The 19625-nt window shown below is 39.5% G+C and overlaps 1 protein-coding gene across 1 annotated transcript in view; it reads right to left on the bottom strand.

Annotated features, from left to right (window-relative positions):
* The window catches only part of LOC135519618 (inactive dipeptidyl peptidase 10-like), a 65665-nt gene extending 46937 nt beyond the window's left edge, over positions 1-18728 (bottom strand). Inside the window, exons 1-4 of the mRNA XM_064944857.1 lie at positions 18554-18728; positions 13692-13787; positions 10335-10429; positions 9910-9984 (exon numbers count right to left, since the gene is read on the bottom strand). Coding sequence (XP_064800929.1) covers positions 9910-9984; positions 10335-10429; positions 13692-13787; positions 18554-18728 — 441 coding nt within the window. The remainder of the gene's footprint in view (positions 1-9909; positions 9985-10334; positions 10430-13691; positions 13788-18553) is intronic.
* Between the last annotated feature and the right edge of the window lie 897 nt (positions 18729-19625).

The raw sequence follows: 19625 nt of genomic DNA, 5'->3' as shown, positions 1-19625 counted from the left end.
TCCCTTTTTTCCACCTGTAGGGGATTAGGTTGGTCGAATGTAAACAATCTTACATTTAATATCGTTAGGCGTATGTCATGGTTTTGTTGTAGTAGAAACAATTAACATTTCTGCCAGAACTCAATTGGCATTTTTAAAAGAAAGGTTTGTGAAATGCCTGTTGTTTTAGTTGCTTGCTGTTTTAGATGTTCCTTGACAGACGTGACATTAAAAACGCTGAAAAATATAGCTTGTGTTTTCAGATAGAGTTTCAAGATATAAAGATAAGACAAGTCATGTTTCTACGTTACGCTGTAATGAAATGTGCCTTTAGAAAGTGTTCACACCCCTTGAATCTTTTCAGATTTTGTTGTGGTACAGCCTCAATATAAAATGGATTACATTGAGATTTTGTGTCACTGGTCTACACACAAAGCCCCTTTGTTATGGCAAGCCTAAATAAGTTTAGGAATAAAAAGTTGCTTAATTAACAAGTCACCTAAGTTGCATGGACTCAATCTGCATGCAATAATAGTGTTTAACATTTGTTTTATTTTTATGATTAACTCGTCTCTGTACTCCACACATAAAATGATCTTTAAGGTCCAACGGTCGAGCAGTGAATTTCAAACACAGATTCAACCCCAAAGAACAGGGAGGTTATCCAATGCATTGCAAAGAGCAGCACCTACTGGTAAATGGGTTAAAAAAAAGAAGAAACGGTCATTGAATATCCCTTTGACCATGGTGAAGTTATTAATTACACTTTGGATGGTATATCAATACACCCAATCAATATAAAGATGCAGGCGTCCTTCCTAACTCAGTTGACGGAGAGGAAGGAAATTCACCATGAGGCCAATGGTGACTTTAAATCATTTGGAGAGTTAAGCAGACTGAAGCAGGTTTTCCCATTTCTATTCATCCTGAAAAACTCCCCAGTTTTTGCCACTGTCAAGTATACCCATACCATGATGCAGCCACCACCATGCTTGAAAATAAGGAGGCAGTAACACAGTGATGTGTTGTGTTGGATTAGCCACAAACATAAGGTTTTGTATTTAGACCCAAAAGTGTTTTTGCAGTATTACTTTAGTGCCTTGTTGCATACATATGCATTTTATTCTGTATATTTGTATTCTTCTTTTCACACTGTCATTTAGGTCATTAATGTGGAATCACTACAATGTTCCTGATCCATCCTCCGATTTCTCCCATCAAAGCCATTGAACTCTGTAGCTGTTTTAAAATTACCAATGGTGTCACGTTCTGACCATAGTTCTTTTGTGTTTTCGTTGTTTTAGTGTTGGTCAGGACGTGAGCTGAGTGGGCATTCTATGTTATGTGTCTAGTTTTCCCGTTTCTATGTTTGGCCTGATATGGTTCTCAATCAGAGGCAGGTGTTAGTAAATGTCTCTGATTGGGAACCATATTTAGGTAGCCTGTTTTGTGTTGGGTTTTGTGGGTGGTTGTCTTCTGTCTTCTGACTTCGTGTGTCTGCACCAGACAGAACTGTTTCGTTTTTTTTCACATTTGTTGTTTTCTATTTTGTAGTGTTCACGTTTGTAGTCTTTATTAAACATGATGAACACTAACCACGATGCTCTTTGGTCCTCTCCTTCGTCCACAGAAGAAAGCCGTTACAAATGGCCTCATCACGATAAGCAGTTTCCTTCCTGTCCTGCAGCTCAGTTTAGAAGGGCGACTGCATCTTTGACGTATCTGGGTGGTTTACTACATCATCCACAGAAAAATTATTAACTTGTCGTTATCGTTACCCATCTACCAATCACTGCCCTTCTTTATGATGCTCCTTGGTCTTCGTGGTTGAATCTGTGCTTGAAATGTAATACTTGATGAGGGACCTTACAGATGTTGTATGCATGGGGGACATACATGTCAACCACTAATAATTCACAGAGTGAGTCCATTTAACATATGATTTGTTAAGCCACATTTGACTACTAAACTAGTTTAGGCTTATACTGTGTACCAAGAGTGATATAGTAACACAATTATTATCTTCTGTTTTAAAATCAGCTCAACATGGTAGTTATTAATCGAGCAGGCAGGCTTTGGCTTGAGCCTCGCACAAATATATTTTCAGAGTGCCAATAGTGTCTGACAGACTTAAGCTCATCTTGAGTTCATGCCGATCTATGGCGGATAACGGAGCTTTGAATCGATGCAAGGAATCACTGCAAACATCTAACAGCAAAGTATGCGTCACACTGTATTCATATTACCGTTATATATTTAACTTGAATTTTGACCAAATAATGTTTTTCTAGCCGTTTACCCACATCATTGAGCACTGGAAAGTAAAATGTTTATATTATTATAGCCCCTATAGAGCAAAGCATTCTGGGAACACTAGGCAATGAGACCTACAAAGTGTACCTTGCATGGTTGTATCAATATGAACAAATAAAGGAATTAATGAATATAACATAACACCTGTCAGTCTAAACTTTCATTATATGTACTATAACATTTAATTTAATCAGCCATACTGAATGTATTGACGCCCAGGGAATTGAGATATGCTGCAGCTTGAGATTGAACAGACAATACTTCAATAACAACATCGACAGCCCCGAATTCATACACTTGTCCAGCCTAATTCTTAAAGCTCAGTAAATCTATATGAATGGCATGTATGTAATTACAGTAAGTGGATGTGGAAATCAGAGTGGCATGTGTTAGAATATCAGGACTAATTCTCCGTATCAAGCGTCGGTACGTAAGTGCTCACAGCTGCTGGTGTTTGTATATTTCAATTGTTAAAGCCTCACTGACAGACTCGGATTTTGTCATTTTAATACATTAGAGAACTGAAATGTTCACATTTGAAGTCTAAAGTGATGGCAATTGCCGTATTGCTGCCGTCTTAAATTGGGATAATGTACTTTGTAGTTGTTGGGGTTTAAATTGTTCAGATTTTTTTTTTTGAGAGAGGCGGGGAAAATACAAAAACCCTACTAAAAGCAGCATTGCCCAATTTGTCGAAATAAAGTGACATGATGTTAAAAGATGTTCTTTGTTCTACAATTTACACCAGACTACCGCAACAAATAGAGGACACTGAGTTCTCACATCTCACCAGCAAAATGTTAAGTCTTGCCTGGAACAAAAACTTGTACAGCTCTTTAGAATCACGGTTGGTGACCACTCTGACAGTTTGTGGGAACTCTGAAAGTCTGAACATTGCACAACAACTCCCCTGGGATTTATAAGTAGGTCTGTGTCTACAAGTCTATTTGTTAGAAGCTCCTATGCTTGAGTGAGGAAGAACAAAAGTCAACCATACAACCACTCTTTCCCCAGGGTGTCACCTTAAGGAGAAAAAACAGCCTAATGGTTAGAAAGACAATCCGGCAACCGGAGGGTTGTCAGTTAAAATCCCGGGTCTGACAGGAAAGTGAGATGTGGAGGTTGCTGGTATCAAATCCTAGATGCCATTGCCTGCTGTTATGCCCTAGAGCAAGGCACTTAATCCCCACAACAACAACTCCCCGGGCACTGAGTGTGGCAGCTTTCCGCACCTCCAAAAAAAAAGGTTTCGGAGAGGTTGGTTTAAAACTTCTTCGGGGTAGCCCCCTTCTTCTCAATTTCCGCCTAAAGACACACCCTAATTTAACTGCCTGTAGCTCAGGCCCAGAAACAAGGATATGCATATTCTTGGTATCATTTAAAAGCAAACACTCTGAATTTTGGGGAAATGTGAATTGAATTTAGGAGAATATAACACAATAGATATGGTAGAAGACAATACAATGAAATAAACATAAGTTTTCTGTTTTTTATTGTTGCTGCATCATCTTTCAAATGACCAAGAACAGCCAAACATACAGATAGGATGCTGAGGAGGATTTTAATGAAGAACATAAGATGGCAACAATAGCCGGGCAAGGTTTTAGACAGATAACTTCAAAAATGAGCGAGTTACATGACATTGAGCTGGAAGTCACCCAGGTGTCCCATACAAATGTATTCAAATTGTACACAAGTGGCTGAATTGGTACAGGAAATAACTATGTACAAAATACATAAATGCTATAACACACACCCCAAAAATATTTTTACATTTTTTTTAAAATAAAAATAAAACAAATAACAAGGGCAACTATTTACACATTTTCTATTTACAATATTGTGAAGACCCTCATACCTCTACACAATATTGTGCTGCTGGTGCCATGGCCCATAGCAGTCTCTTTCTGCTGTAAAGAAGAGGCTACTGAACAGGTGGTGCAGGTGATGGGGCATTTCCTGTGACAAAGGGCACAATGACGTCTCCCTACTGTGCCCTTTTTACCCTGAGGCACATTCATGCCTGCAGAGATGAATCTGGACAGGTGAACACCACTGGTTGGAGCAGAAGGGACAGAGGTAGAGGGGACAGAAGGTGCTGCAGTGGACTTGCTGTAGCTAGCAAGCTCCTGGATGAGCAGCTCCATGAAGGCTGGCTGTGAGATGGGGGGCTGTCCACAGCTCTTGGCCATTTCCTTCTGGAGGATGAAGGCATTCACCACAGCAATGTCAATGAAATGATGGAAAAATGTCTTGTACCATTTTGTGGTCTTGTGGAGAACATTGTAGTATCCTATCAATTTCTTCTATAATTTGAGTTACATCTGTATATCTAGACTTTGTTTTAGCTTTTCCTGATTTATTCGCCATAATTTAAATATATAAAATTCCTGAAAATGCTCTTCACTCTGTACTGCTATGCGTAACACTCGTGGCTCCGTCAAGTAGGATTTTCAATGGCGAATTAACCTCTTTTAAGCCAGAGTTTACGACAAAGGCGGGTCTTCGAACGTATAACCATGACATATTGCCGTTTTCCTCAGCTCATTGGCTATCTTCCAAGCTTGATTTCAAGATGATCAGTGGTCATTGGGCCAAAATACAGTCAATCAATGATAGACCGCTCCTACCATTGGTGCGCAATGAGGTCATTGATTGGTGTCTTCAAATCGGTTTGTTTTGGTCAATACATCCCGGAAAAAAAGAGCCATCAGGTGTGATTGTGTTACTAACAAACAGAGGATTGCAACAAAAACCAACCATGACTGGATAAACGTGTGTTTAGTGTGTGTATTTACCACAAATGTTTCGTCCAAAGTTGAATGAGACGGAAATCACGACGCAAGCGGTTTTCAAATATTTTGTGTTAGGCTTTAAAAATGGATTTTATCAAACAAACTAACATTCACTGTGGAGATAGGGCAATTGGCATTGCCACCAGAGGAATATTTTCAAAGGTAAGCTATTTATTTTATTGTGATTTCTGACTTTTGTGACACTAATGCTTGGTTGGAAAATGCTAGTAATACTTTTGTTAGCTGGGTGCTCTCCTGAGATAATCGCATGGTTTGCTTTTGACGTAAAGCCTTTTTGAAATCTGACACAGCGGCTGGATTAATAAAATGTTAAGCTTTGAAATGACATAAGACACATGTATTTACAAGAATGTTTAATATTACGAATGGTGTATTTAGAATTTTTTGAGCTCTGCAATTTCACTGGCTGTTGGCCAGGTGGGACGCTACCGTCCCACTGGTGCCAGAGAGGTTAAAAGCAGAAGTCACATTTGAGATGGACCAATAATGTGATCTTAACTGTCAACACCTGAGCGTCCACAAAAAAACTATATTTTGGGATTATCTCCTCACACTTTCCCTCAAAATACAATTTCCAGCCCTCTGTGCAAATTCAATGTTAAGCGACGGTGCAAAACAGGAGCGCGTGGCTTGCTTAAAGACAGAAAGCCTTTTGTTTATTTTGGGATATTGACTTTTTGGCGTAAGCCTCCGCCACCACGGGAATGCAGGATAACACAGACACCTTGAGCTTTCGCTAGACTCTGCTCTGTGTGCGTCCCTATGGGTTAATCACTACACCTGACTGTGTAGCAGCACCCCGCAAACCCATCTTAAAGGCCCACTCTAATTTTTGCAGACGTTTTTGATCATTTAAAATCATTAGACACCCATTGATTCCCTTCCCTGAGCTTTATATTAAACCAAATGGCAGGGATGCCGTTTTGTTGTTTTCCAATGAAGGAGTGGGCCTTTAAAGCTGCATGGCTGTTACGAACGTGTCTAAATGGAACTTACACAACAGTGCATGTCAATCGTCTCATTATGACACTGATAAGGCAGGAGGCGTGTAAATGTCCATGCTTGCAACACCAATGTTGATTAAACCACTGTTAACAGTACTGGTGACTAATATTTTTTTTGCTATTTTTAATGATTGAGAGGGAGAGTTCCATCTAGTAAAAAATGTCAATAATTCAATGCTGTCAGGTCATATGGCAACACATTGAATGGCTAACCTCTCATGCTAGTAAAAACACATGTTAGGTCTAGCATAACTCACATTTACATCAATGTGGCACCTTTTTCTCAGTTCCATGTATCCATAAAAGTAAGCATAGGCTATCGCATGGCATATGCAATCGGAAAGTATTTTTTGACTTTTTCAACATTTTGTGACGTTACAGCCTTATTCTAAAATTGATTAAATCAATTTTTTTCCTCATCAATCTACACACAATAACCCCTAATGACAAAGTGAAAACAGATTTTTTTACATTTTTGCAAATATATTAAAAATAAAAAACAGAAATAACTTATTTACAGGCATGTCAGAGCAAAAACCAAACCATGTGTCACGCCCTGACCTTAGAGAGCCTTTTTATTCTCTATTTTGGTTAGGTCGGGTGTGACTAGGGTGGGTACTCTAGTTTTTCTATTTCTTGGTTTGCCTGGTATGGTTCCCAATCAGAGGCAGCTGTCTATCTTTGTCTCTGATTGGGGATCATATTTAGGCAGCCTTTTGCCATCTGTTGTGTGTGGGATCTTGTTTTTGTAGTGTAGCCTTTTGCACTACAAAGCTGCACATTTGTTTTGTTGCTGGTTCACATTAATAAATATGATGAACTCCTTCCACGCTGCACCTTGGTCCAATCCTTCCAACAACGGTCGTTACACCATGGCATGGAAGGAATTGTCCATAGAGCTCCGAGACAGGATTGGTTTGAGGCAAAGATCTGTGGAAAGATACCAAAAAATGTCTGCAGCATTGAAGAAGTTTGGAACCACCAACACTCTGCCTAGAGCTGACCGCCCAGACAAACTGATCATTTGGGGGAGAGGTGACCAAGAACCTGATGGTCACCCTTACTGAGCTCAAGAGTTCCTCTGTAGAGATGGGATAAACTTTCAGAAGGACAACCATCTCTGCAGCACTCCACCAATCAGGGCTTTATGGTAGAGTGGCCAGATGGAAGCACTCCTCAGTAAAAGGCACATGACAGGCCGCTCTGATGAAACCAAGACCAAGAACTCTTTGGCCTGAATGCCAAGCATCTAAAGGAAACCTGGCACCATTCTTACGGTAAAGCATCATGCTGTGGGGATATTTTTCAGCGGCAAGGACTGGGGGACTAGTCAGGATCGAGGGAAAGATGAACGGAGCAAAGTACAGAGAGATCCTTGATGAAAACCTGCTCCAGAGTGCTCAGGACCTCAGACTGAGGCGAAGGTTCACCTTCCAACAAGACAACAACCCTAAGCACACAGCCAAGGTAACGTAGGAGTGGCTTCAGGACAAGTCACCGAATGTCCTTGTATAGCCCAGCCAAAGTCCAGACTTGAATCCGATCTAACATCCCTGGAGAGACCTGATAATAGCTGTGCGGCGACGCTCCCCATCCAACCTGACAGAACTTGAGAGGATCTGCATAGAAGAAGGGGAGAAACTCCCCAAATACGGGTATGCCAAGCTAGTAGCGTCATACCCAAGGACACTCAAGGCTATAATCTCTGCAAAAGGTGCTTCAACAAAGTACTGAGTAAAAGTGAATAATTATGTATGTGTGATATTTCCGTTTATATATATATTCAAAGATTTCTAAAAACCTGTTTTTGCTTTGTCATTATGGGGTATTGTGTGTAGATTGATGAAGAAAAAAAACATTTTAATCAATTTTATAATAAGGTTGTAAAGTAACAAAATGTGGAAAATGTCCAGGAGTCTGAATACTTTCCGAATGCACTGTACCCTCATCAGATCTTTGTCCTCCTCTGCATTTTGAATAGGCTCTTAGCTACCCTACTAACCATCTTCTGGTGATTGGTGCAGACTGCATTATACAAACCGGTATCTGAATCAAGATGACTGCTGTTGTGAGCCATTCTCATGTTCCCAGGTCTGCTATTAAACAAGATGAAAATTGGCTACACACCGAAGTGCCTAACATGAATGGCTTTTATGCGCACCAGAAGAATGAACGTGAGAGAGGAGCTATATAGGCAGCAGGAAAAGATTTGTGTGGAGCGCTGAAACCAAGTATTGTTTTAATGACAGACACACTTTGAGAGCCATAGGCTAGAGTGTCTATGTATACTGACTGAATAAGAGTTCATATTTTTAATAGGTTTTGCTGTAAGGTCTTGTTTTTTGCAAGCGAGATATTCAATTCCATCAGGGCATTAAGTTGATGAAATTTGTTAATGGCACTGGTTTTGAAGCTGTCACTGTTTATTGGGCATCCAATGTTTTTCAATGATAGGTTTGGAGACATTATGACTGTAGTCGGCTATGACACACAGTTCAAGTGAAATATCGGGAACTCAAAGTACGGCTGGTTATTCCATTAAAATACCTGCTTCATCATAAGGGGATATGTTTGTGCGAAATACCCTTGATGCTGAGTTAGGGTTAGGTCATTACTGAGCCAGTAACAGTTTGCATTCAGAAGATCAAAAACCGTGTTGCTAGCGCTTCGTAGCCAATTCTTTGTTGTTGTTTGCAACCAAACTAACGGATAAGTGGTCAGTCATCTGAATAGGAAAGGTTTCCCCCGGATACCACCTATCTTTTCCTTTGCTGGAGCCTCTTCCTATTATGAAAGAGAAAATCACTGAACACAAGAATGAGAAATTGTTTCTGATGGTTTCTGCAAATATGTGCTTTCTCTAAGTATTGCAAAGTAATTCCCTATCATTGCATGTTGCTAATTATTCATCCAAGTAATACATTTCAATTGCACATCAAATTAATACAATTTTGATTTGATATCTATCGAGCCCGTAGCCTATCGGCTTACGTTAAACGATAATTGCTTTCTCTTTGAACAACAGTTATTTTTGTACAATGATGGAAAAAATGTCTTGGATTGTTTACAACAAATTGCTTTGATGCGGATACAACTTTTGTCCTGAGGTTAATGAAAGGGTTGAATTTGAATGGATTGATGTAAAAATACGATAATAAATTTACACAACCTCTCATTATTTTCCAAACTGTTAGAAACAGGGCAAAAACATGTTTTTCCACTATGTAGTCGTACCACAAAGAATAAGCACACTCGACTGAGACCAAAGGCACCTTCAGTGGACATTCCATTGGCCCACAAGTGCCAGAACTAACCATCAGTGAACCAAGCAAGCTATCCACTAACGCTGATGCTTTCGTTGGTGCATGCCAACAAAGTTGCAGCAGACACGTGATAAATATTAATAATTATGGTACGGTTGTGTTATTTTTAGTTGATGGGTTGCGCTTGAGCATTCAGAGATGCATCAGTGGGATACTATCCAAATACAGTGTTTCCCATATCTATATAGACTCAAAAAGAGCTGAATAATGTAGAGTTACAGTGTTAGTTTGGACCTGCAGAAGCAAACAATATGTCAGCAGGGAGTGAACTAGTAGTATTTACAAAACATTTCAACGTCACTATGAACCTCTGTACCTCAGATTATTGTGTTGTTATTCATTTTCAATATCAACAAATGTTTCTCATGACAATAACGAAACGAGTTGGCTATACAGCACAAATCTGTGACCAGGCTACGAAGATGTGTATCATTTTGAGATACTCTTCAGAAATGGCACATTAAAATCACTGACCTGTTTCACGTCATAGCCCAGAAGAACAAAGTTTAGATCTGGAGAAACTGCAAACTTGGAGGCCTTAAATGTTGCCTGGTAAGAAAGAGAAATGAGTGGAAAGAGAATGAGAGATACTGTGACTGTTCACCTGCAGTTACAGTCCATTCAAATGTGTTGTTCTGAAGCGTGAAATATAATGATTTATTGGATTAGCATGAACTACACATGTATTCAAATGCCACAAGAATGGCATAGTATTATCTTCTCCAACTTATTTAAAACATTGTCTAATTCCAGTCTACAACATGTAGCAAATAAAACAAGATGGCAAGGTGTCACTGGAGGCAGCCACTTGCCAAATGGCACCTTAAGGTGAGCATGTCTCTCTAATGTGAGTTCTCTGGGAAGAGGAGTTGGTATGCACTGAGACGGTAAGTACTCACAAAAGTGGTGTTTTTTAGTAAGAGGTCTGTCTCATTGCTCTGTGTGTTGGCTTTGAACACATCACCGTCCCAGCTCCTGAAAATGATTTCCTCATCTGTCAGAGAGAGAGAGGGAGAGAGCGAGAGAAATGGGAAAGAGAGAAAGAGAGAGGACCCTGGGTAAAAGGTTGTAAGGTGAATAAGTGAAGGGTTAAAAGTGAAGCCAAGGCTGAGACCAAGGGTTATGGTTAATGCCTGGGTTTGTTTAGGTTTTTATACTGGAGAACCTCATGAACTGCCTTGAGGTGCTTAACAATGGTTTGCTAAATCCAATCTAGTTACTTCATTCATTTAACTTGGCCCACTGCCAGTAAATTACAGATGTCACAATAAATGGCTAAGAGTTCCGGTGCTCATACACAATTATGGGCATCGTGCCAAATATGTGTTTTTAAGCATAGCCACTTGTCTCAGGAATCCTGTATAATGACATCCCATGTGAGACATCCCTTGTATGACGCACCAAATATGACTTGTCATTGCAATGAGAAATTACAACTGCACGAAGAGGTCCCCCCTGAAGAATTGAGACACACAACATGCACAGTAATCTACCGACTCACTTAGAGAGTATCAGTGACAACTTGGCTCAGTATTATTTCACATCAACAGGAACAAATGTGATGGGAGTTTCAGCCAATATCTTTCATCTCTGGCCAATTTTACAATCTGGGGAGTCCAGGATTTCATTAATGCTTTTGACGGACCAATATCATTACAAAGCCCTCATCTCATATACAGTAAATGTCATTGAATGAGTTCTAAGGCGTCAACCTTGGGCCGGTGGGCTATAAAACAGAGATGACTCAGAATACATTAAAGTACAATGACAGGCAAGTAAACATAAAAGAGTGATGGATGGTTGACTTATGATCAATAGGAAAGAGGGTACAAGAGAAGAGAGGGGACCAGAATGTTATTAAGTTAGATTTTTTAGATGACACTCCTTCTAAGGGTACTTGATAAGAATGTATAAAACTGTCATTGTGATTCATAATTGGTTTGCAGTAAGTGACATTGTGCAGTAGCATACTGAATCAACTGTAGCCTACTAAACTGTAAATATTGTGGCACGCCGTGAGCTTGTAGTCTTGAATCAACCTGTGGTTGGCTGGTATTTATATATTGCATTTGTGCAACATTTGTGCTGTACAGATTGTATGCAGACCCTGTGGAGTGCCCTTTCAATGCAATGTGTTCAAGGCCATCTTCCCCTGTACATGATTCACTGATACTTTTCACCCCAAAAATGTTTGTTGGTATTTTCCTTTGTGACGCAGTGCAAAAAAAATACTTTTGTCAAATTTGTCAGACAATCCACATGTTATGGAGGCCTGTGACAAAGCACAGAGGCACATTTGGATTTGCGCTTCTGCTTTGTGTGCTCTGCTCAGAAACTGTGATGTACCTTCAAGGCAACCGTCACATCCACTTGCCATCTGCCAAGTGTGTTGACAAAAGACGTTTCATCCAGAACTTCATGAATAGTGTCCTTATGTGAAAGTAATTTGACAAAGTAGTTTTTTATACTGTGTCACATAGGACATTTCCACACTATGAGGTTGGAATAATGCTGTGAAATTGTGAATAATATTAATGCCCTTTAAGTGTAAGAACTGTCTGACAAGACCTGTTTCCATCACAGGTGCTGTGTTTATTTTTTATACGCTATGACTACTTTTTATACGGTATAATTGTTACTCAGAAATGATTTGATATTGACATAGAAACGGCTGCATTGGACCTTTAAGAATGTCAGTGAAGTAATTAGCAGTACTTCAGGGGTTTGCACTCAGGCAGTTGTGAGGGGCGCTCTTTGAAATTGAAGGATGAATAGTGAGGCCCCATCTTTCAGGAGTGGAAAATAGAGCATGACCGCAAGGAGACAGCAGCATGTCCTAGCCTGTCAGAAGACTGAGATGCTGAGTGAAGTAACAAGCTGACAGCACCTATACAGACAAGCCAAACTCAAACTCTTAGACAGAGAGACTAAGAAGGGGAGGAGTGCCTTGTCATGAAAGGTGCTATTTGTGATGCTTTATTCATGATATTTTGAAAAGACTCTCCTTCAGATAATGTGGATGAAAGGATACAGTGATTTGAGAGTGTTATAAATTGGTCTGACCCCTTCATATCTGCAACACCGCTTCTGACACTAGCCACAGCCTGACAGTGCTAAAATACAGACTTCGCTTCACATACTGTAAACACAAACAAGTGAAAGCAGCAGTGATATGCAAGCTTCAACTTAACGCATGAAATCCCTATCTGATCTTCCGGATCTTGAGTTGTTAATTGTTGCAGATGGTACATCCCGTACCGTTCTGGCTCCAGAGTAGTGAATGTATGAGGAGGGAACGATTTATAACCAAGAATGCTGGTTCCCAACAGAGCAAGAATTCCTATAGATTACAGTAATATATTCTATCATTGTTCTCTGCTGGTGCTATGATTAATTTACACTCCACTGGTGGTATTTAAACAGTGATTGTATCAATGTTACCTTCTCATGCATCCTCTTGCAAGGCTTGTATTTGCTTTTAAGGCTCCGATAGGGCTTGAAATGAGTTTGTTTCAGTATAATGTTCAAATTTGTGTAATACAGTTTATTTTATTTCATGTGTTTGCTTATCTGCTGCAGTAGGTTAACTATTTCATGTCCATGTGGAGAAGATTAACCACTTCCGGCCTCTCAAAATTACATTTACATTCCTTAACAGCATGAATACTGTAATATCAGACAAACAGCAGCAGTGATGGTAGTTTGGTACCTTTAAAGGCTTCGGAATATGCCAGCACAATTCATCCTAATAGCAGAACAATGTTCCTCAGAGATATACAGTATGTCGTTTCCATTGAAATTCAAATTCAGATTTTGAATGGTATGCGGATGAACAAACACCACCAGAGACAATTGGCAGAAACAAATGTACTTTGTCAGCTCAGAACGCATTCAAAAATCTTCAAAGGACACAATTCTTTGAGAGCGTTTGATGCCTGTGCCATTTCTCTTTGAAAGCCTTTTGATGTTTACTTTTGGGCTTTGCTCTGTGTTGAAACTAAAGAGCAGATGGGTGATGTTTACGAATCTTGATTTAGTGAGAGTCACAAGTCTCCAGCAGATACCACGCAGATTTGATGAAATAAGATGTGTTCAGTCAACAGAGGAGACTAAATTCGAGGAGCAACAGGTCCCAATAATGGCTGCTCAGCATTCATAGCAAATGGAAACAAAATACATTTGAGACAGATACAATGTTATTACAGATACGAGCAACATTAGGTATGTAGAGTTATGAATATACTGCATAAACATACCATTGATCCACTTAGCATCAGGGTCATGCACCTGGAACTCTCGTTGAAAGAGGTCATCCAGTGTCAATTGGGTGCCTAAAGACTTCGCGCCATCATCTGTGAAGAAATGACACAAAGTCTTCAAATAGACATAGAGAACACTTTTACTCAAATTGACAGTTAGCTAAGGCCATTCCCAGAATGTTGGGCAATCAATCGCAGTGCTCCAAAGGATAGAAGCTGTCATCATTCACATTTAAATCACATGAAAGCCAGTGAGGGCTGTGGCAAAAACTGGCCTTTCTTTTAAAAAATAAATGTTTAAATTGCTAAATAATTGAACAGTGCACCAGGAGGATTTTTCTGAAGCGGAATTATAATTTTGTTACATTGCTTGCTTGCTATCTCATGTGATTAGCTGACCACCAAACATTGCTATCACTAGCTAGCTAGATAGCCACTTAAAATAACTATTTTTCTTAAAACGTAAATTAGCTAGCTAAGGTATCAATCATTTGTCATATCAGGATATGATTTGAGAGCACTAGTTTGCTCCAAAAGTGGTTATAGCTTTGACTGCATGCTGACAGTGAATTCAGAGCCATTCAGTAGTGTGTCCATCCACTCTGCCCAGAGCGGGTGAAAACGCACTTTGGTGATGCCATTTCACTTCCTTATGTTATAAATTACATTTTACCAAGACAAATACGATAATTCATGTTCTGAATCGTTCAGTGGGGTCCTTCTCTAACATACTGTATCTTTACCATTATATCAAAAAAGTTGGATTTCGAAACGTAATACATCCAATAATGAGCACCGAGCTCTGTTGACATAGCGGCGCGGGTTTATCATAACTTTCGCGGTTGACATCTTCAAAGTTGTTTCCGCGGGTTGCAAAAAGCTAAATTAGCATGACATGAGCTAAATTAAATGTTAAAGGCTTTGAAAATAAATGTCGGTTGACATTTATGTGAGAACTGGAATTTTGAATGAATATGAAAGCGTACATTGACACATGAAAATACTACATGTCATGTCTCAAAATCTATATCCATTTTACCTCTATAAATATTTTATGTCCTGTGGATTCGAGAAGAAACATGACGAGTTCAACACGATAGTGAGTGCATTAGCCTTCATTCCTGCACAGAATCTAGCCTAGCTGACACAATTAAATGTTCTTGATTTTTTGGGCTCTATTTTGTAATTCAGTCCATCCTACAAGTGTAAAAACTCCAATAACCAGTGGTGGGAAAAGTACCCAATTGTCATACCTGAGTAAAAATAAAGATACCTTAATAGAAAATGACTCAAGTAAAAGTGAAAGTCACCCAGTAAAATACTACTTGAGTAAAAGCCTAAAAGTATTTGGTTTAATTAAATTTACTTAAGTATCAAAACTACATGTAATTGCAAAAATATACTTTAGTAAAAGTATAAATCATTTCAAATTCCAAACCAGATGGCATAATTGTTAGTCATTTTTTTATTTGGCACACTCCAACATTCAGACATCATTCAGAAACAAAGCATTTGTGTTTAATGAGTCCGCCAGACGAGAGGTAGTATTTGTATTTATTATGGATCCCCATTAGATGCTGCCAAAGCAGCAGCTACTCTTCCCAGGGACTTCAGTTTATACAATTTTAAAACATTACAATACATTCACAGATTTCACAACACTGCCCTCAGGCCCCTACTCCACCACTACTACATATCTACAGTACTAAATCCATATGTATGTATAGTGCATATGTTGTCGTGTGTGTGTGTGTGTGTGTGTGTGTGTGTGTGTGTGTGTGTGTGTGTGTGTGTGTGTGTGTGTGTGTGTGTGTGTGTGTGTGTCTGTGGCAATGTTTGTGTTGCTTCACAGTCCCCACTGTTTCATAAGTTTTTTGTACTTTTTTTAAAATCAAATTTTACTGCTTGCGTACATTATTTGATGTGGAATAGAGTTCCATGTAGTCATGGCTCTATGTAGTACTGTGTGCCTCCCATAGTCTGTTCTGGACTTGGGGACTGTGAAGAGACCTCTTGTGGCATGTCCTGTGGGGTATGCATCGGTGTCCTGGCTGTGTGCCAGTAGTTTAGATAGACAGATCGGTGCATTCAACATGTCAATGTCGCTCATAAATAAAACTAGTGATGAAGTTGATCTCTTCTCCACTTTCAGCCAGGATAGATTGACATGCATATTATTAATATTAGCTCTCTGTGTACATCCAAGGGCCAGTCGTGCTGCCCTGTTCTGAGCCAATTGCAATATTCCTAAGTCCTTTTTTTGTGGCACCTGGCCACACGACTGAACAGTAGTCAAGGTGCGACAAAACTAGGGCCTGTAGGACCTGCCTTGTTGATAGTGTTGCTAAGAAGGCAGAGCATCACTTTATTACAGACAGACTTCTCTCTGTCTTAGCAACTACTGCATCAATATGTTTTGACCATGACAGTTTACTATCTAGTGTTACTCCAAGCAGTTTAGTCATCTCAACTTGCTCAATTTCCACATTATTTATTACAAGATTTAGTTGAGGTTTAGGGTTTAGTGAGTGTTTGTTCCAGATACAATGCTTTTAGTTGTTCCAAATACAATGCTTTTAGTTTTAGAAATATTTAGGGATAACTGGTAGAGATGACCAGGGATGATTTCTTGATAAGTGCTTGAATTTGACCATTTCTGTCCTGCTAAGCTTTCAAAATGTAATGAGTACTTTTCGGTGTTAGGGAAAATGTAAGGCGTAAAATGTCCATTTTATTTTGGAATGTAGTGAAGTAAAGGTTGTCAATAATATAAATCCCTGCATCAGATACAATTATATTTTGGCTTATGGCCAGATCCAGGGGTCGCAACTTTGACTGGGGACATGTCCTCCCCCACATTCTGAAATTGCATTTTTGCAATGTGATACAAAATGAGGCAGCGGTGTGCTTTAGGACCATCAGAGTGGTCGGATAGGCTGTTTGTCAGACTAGATAAAAATATATAAATAATAATTTTTATTATTTTAGAACTGGGGCCTCTCCCAAAAATTGTCTAAATTGTCAATGAACTTCAAATTGATAGAGGACCCATAGGATTTAAGCAAGTAGTGTAGCCAGAGGAGACAACTAAAGTGTTCCATTCCGTGACCTATTGTTGGTATAGCCTGTCTATGAAACCTTTGATGTAATTTTTTAATTGATACAATTTTTGAAGATTTATATTGTTGGTACCATCATGAATGACTACTGTGTGAGCATTCAAGTGCTTCTGTATCACAATAGGGATATGGTGATCTATGTCACAAACACAGGATCCAGGGAAGCAGTGTGTTTTGCTTCCGGGACCACCACATCCCTAACTATGGACAAGGAGAGGGTCGCTACGAGCCTGATGGACGTCGGAGGGCCCCCGGTGAAGTCAGGGGGCTCAGAGCTGTAAAACGGTTAGAGAGCCGCAGGTCTGGACGAGAGGGCAGAGGAGGAATACATTGGAATGGTGTAGAGCAAGATGCAGTAGTCCGCCGGTTCTCATTGGTTGGATGTGTTAATACAAGTTATTGGACCAAAGTAGTATCATCCATAGCTACCGCATAGGAGACCAATCTCATAGTGCACCCTGGATTATCCCCTTTGTCATTTATGATAGCCTGCTAACGTTAGCTCCAGCAGACGGTAAAATTCAGTCAAACGCGGTGTGTTAAGAACAACACTAACACTGGGTTCTGAAATGTACAAAATTTGATTCAATCACATGAAGGACAAAACACTCACTTTAGAGAAAATGATTAGACTATACTGTACATGTAAATCAGTTCACATAAATTACTGGGTAAACCATATGAAAAGTATTAGACTATACATGTACATCAGCTCAAATAAGTTGCTGGGTAAACAATATGCCAAACAATATGCCAAGGGGTCAAATGCTGTTGGTATTGACCCCACGACTGGTGTCTGGGGTACGTGCTCATTAAGGGCCTGTTTCCCAGGCACAGATTAAACCTATAAAATTGCCAGTGTAGAATTCCCCTACAATAACCCATGTACTGTATAGCCTACAATATGTATTCCATTTTATTCACACTTAATAGACAATTAAGACATTTTAATTTGTTTGGTGACAACAATAACACAGACAAGACAAATTGGAGGCTATAACATGGGACACAACATTACAGTAACATCTAAATAAATACATTAGCTATATTGTTACAATTATTTTGTTAGAAATGTATATCATTTCTATGTAATTAGATTGTAAGGATGTATGGGATAAATATGTATTTAAGCTCTAAATAGTCATCCTCCTAAAACATGCATTGATAATAACCAATGATAGGTTGTGACATCATCCATATACTGTATGAGCATGTAGTGCCTTTTGCTTCCAAAAGAAACACAAGGTTGTCTCCCATAATGCTTTTGTTCCGACTTCTAGTTATAGTTTGTGAGGAGCAACTCCCGAAATTATAATCGACTGCAGTTGAAAGTTCATGACCTTTGATCACATGGTTGTGTAAAGGTCATGCAGTTAACAAGCCAGATTTTTTTATTACCCAAAATGCAACACACTTTGAAAAGCGGTGACCAACGTTGTTCAAAGTCTTGACAAAAGTTATCCGCTCGAATGCGCACATTGTCTCTGAAAATGGTAATCATCAGAGTATTCCCTCACAATTAAATAACCTCCATTTGCTTAAAAGAAAGGCAATGGAGTGTTGAACTTTTAAATTAAATGAAAGGTGTTAGTTTTAAATTCTAAGCAGGTAGCTTGTCATCTGTTTTTGAAAGCTGCATTTATTGAGAATGGTGAAAAGTTAGAACCAAGGTCTTCTTTTGAAATGATTTGAACCAGGTTTTGAAATTATATGTAAAAGAAAATAACTCCAGAAATTTACTTTTGGAAAGAAGAATGATGGCCAGTCCAATGAGTGACAGTATGACCATGATGACCAGCAGAGAGATGGCGATACCTTTCCAGTTCCTGTCTGGCCCAAAATCCGGCACATCCTTCAGAGAGAGAGACAGAGATAGAAAGAGGGAGGAAGAGAGAGAGAAAAGGTTAATATTCATAAAGAATTTGTAGCAAGTTGAAAGTAGAAGTGGAAACAAAAAAGAAACATCTCCCAACCGGACAGTCGGTCCATGACGCTAGAGATGAAGAGGCGAAGCGAGAAGATTTACTTTGCGAGATAAGCCCTTTTTTGCATGGAGGTCTATGAATTGTGTCGAATTACGTGAGACTTATTTGATCAAATATACGTTTTTGCAATATTTAGGCTGGTTACAAATGTACTGATATAAATGGATGCACATGGCATTCCGGAAAACCTTGAGATTACACTGAACAAAAATATAAACACAACATGTAAAGTGTTGGTCCCAGTTCAATGAGCTGAAATAAAAGATCCCAGAAATGTTCTAAACGCTCAAAAAGCTTATTTCTCTGAACTTTTATGAGCATTTTTCCTTTGCCAAGATAATCAATCAATTACATGTATTTATGAAGCCCTTTTTACATCAGCAGATGTCACAAAGTGCTATACAGAAACCCAGCCTAAAAGCCCGAAGAGCAAGCAATGCAAATGTAGAAGCACGGTGGCTAGGAAAAACTCTAGAAAGGCAGGAACCTAACGAGAAACCTAGAGAAAAACCAGCCTCTGAGGGGTGGCCAGGCCTCTTCTGGCTGTGCCAGCTAGAGATGATAATAGTACATGGCCATTAAGGCCAGGTTGTTCTTCAAGATGTTCAAACGTTCATAGATGACCAGCAGGGTCAACCTGGGACAAGATAGCACATCCGGTGAACAGGTCACAGTTCCATAGCCACTGGCAGAACAGTTCAAACTGGAGTAGCAGTGCGACAAGTTAGCACGTCCGATGAGCCGGTCAAGGTTTCATAGCCACAGGAAAAATAGCAGAAACTGGATCAGCAGCACGACCAGGAGGACGGGATGGAGACAGCCAGGAG

The sequence above is a fragment of the Oncorhynchus masou genome, chromosome 29 (genome assembly GCF_036934945.1).
Source record: "Oncorhynchus masou masou isolate Uvic2021 chromosome 29, UVic_Omas_1.1, whole genome shotgun sequence".
NCBI lineage: Eukaryota > Metazoa > Chordata > Actinopteri > Salmoniformes > Salmonidae > Oncorhynchus > Oncorhynchus masou.
This window is presented reverse-complemented; position numbering and strand designations above follow the sequence as displayed.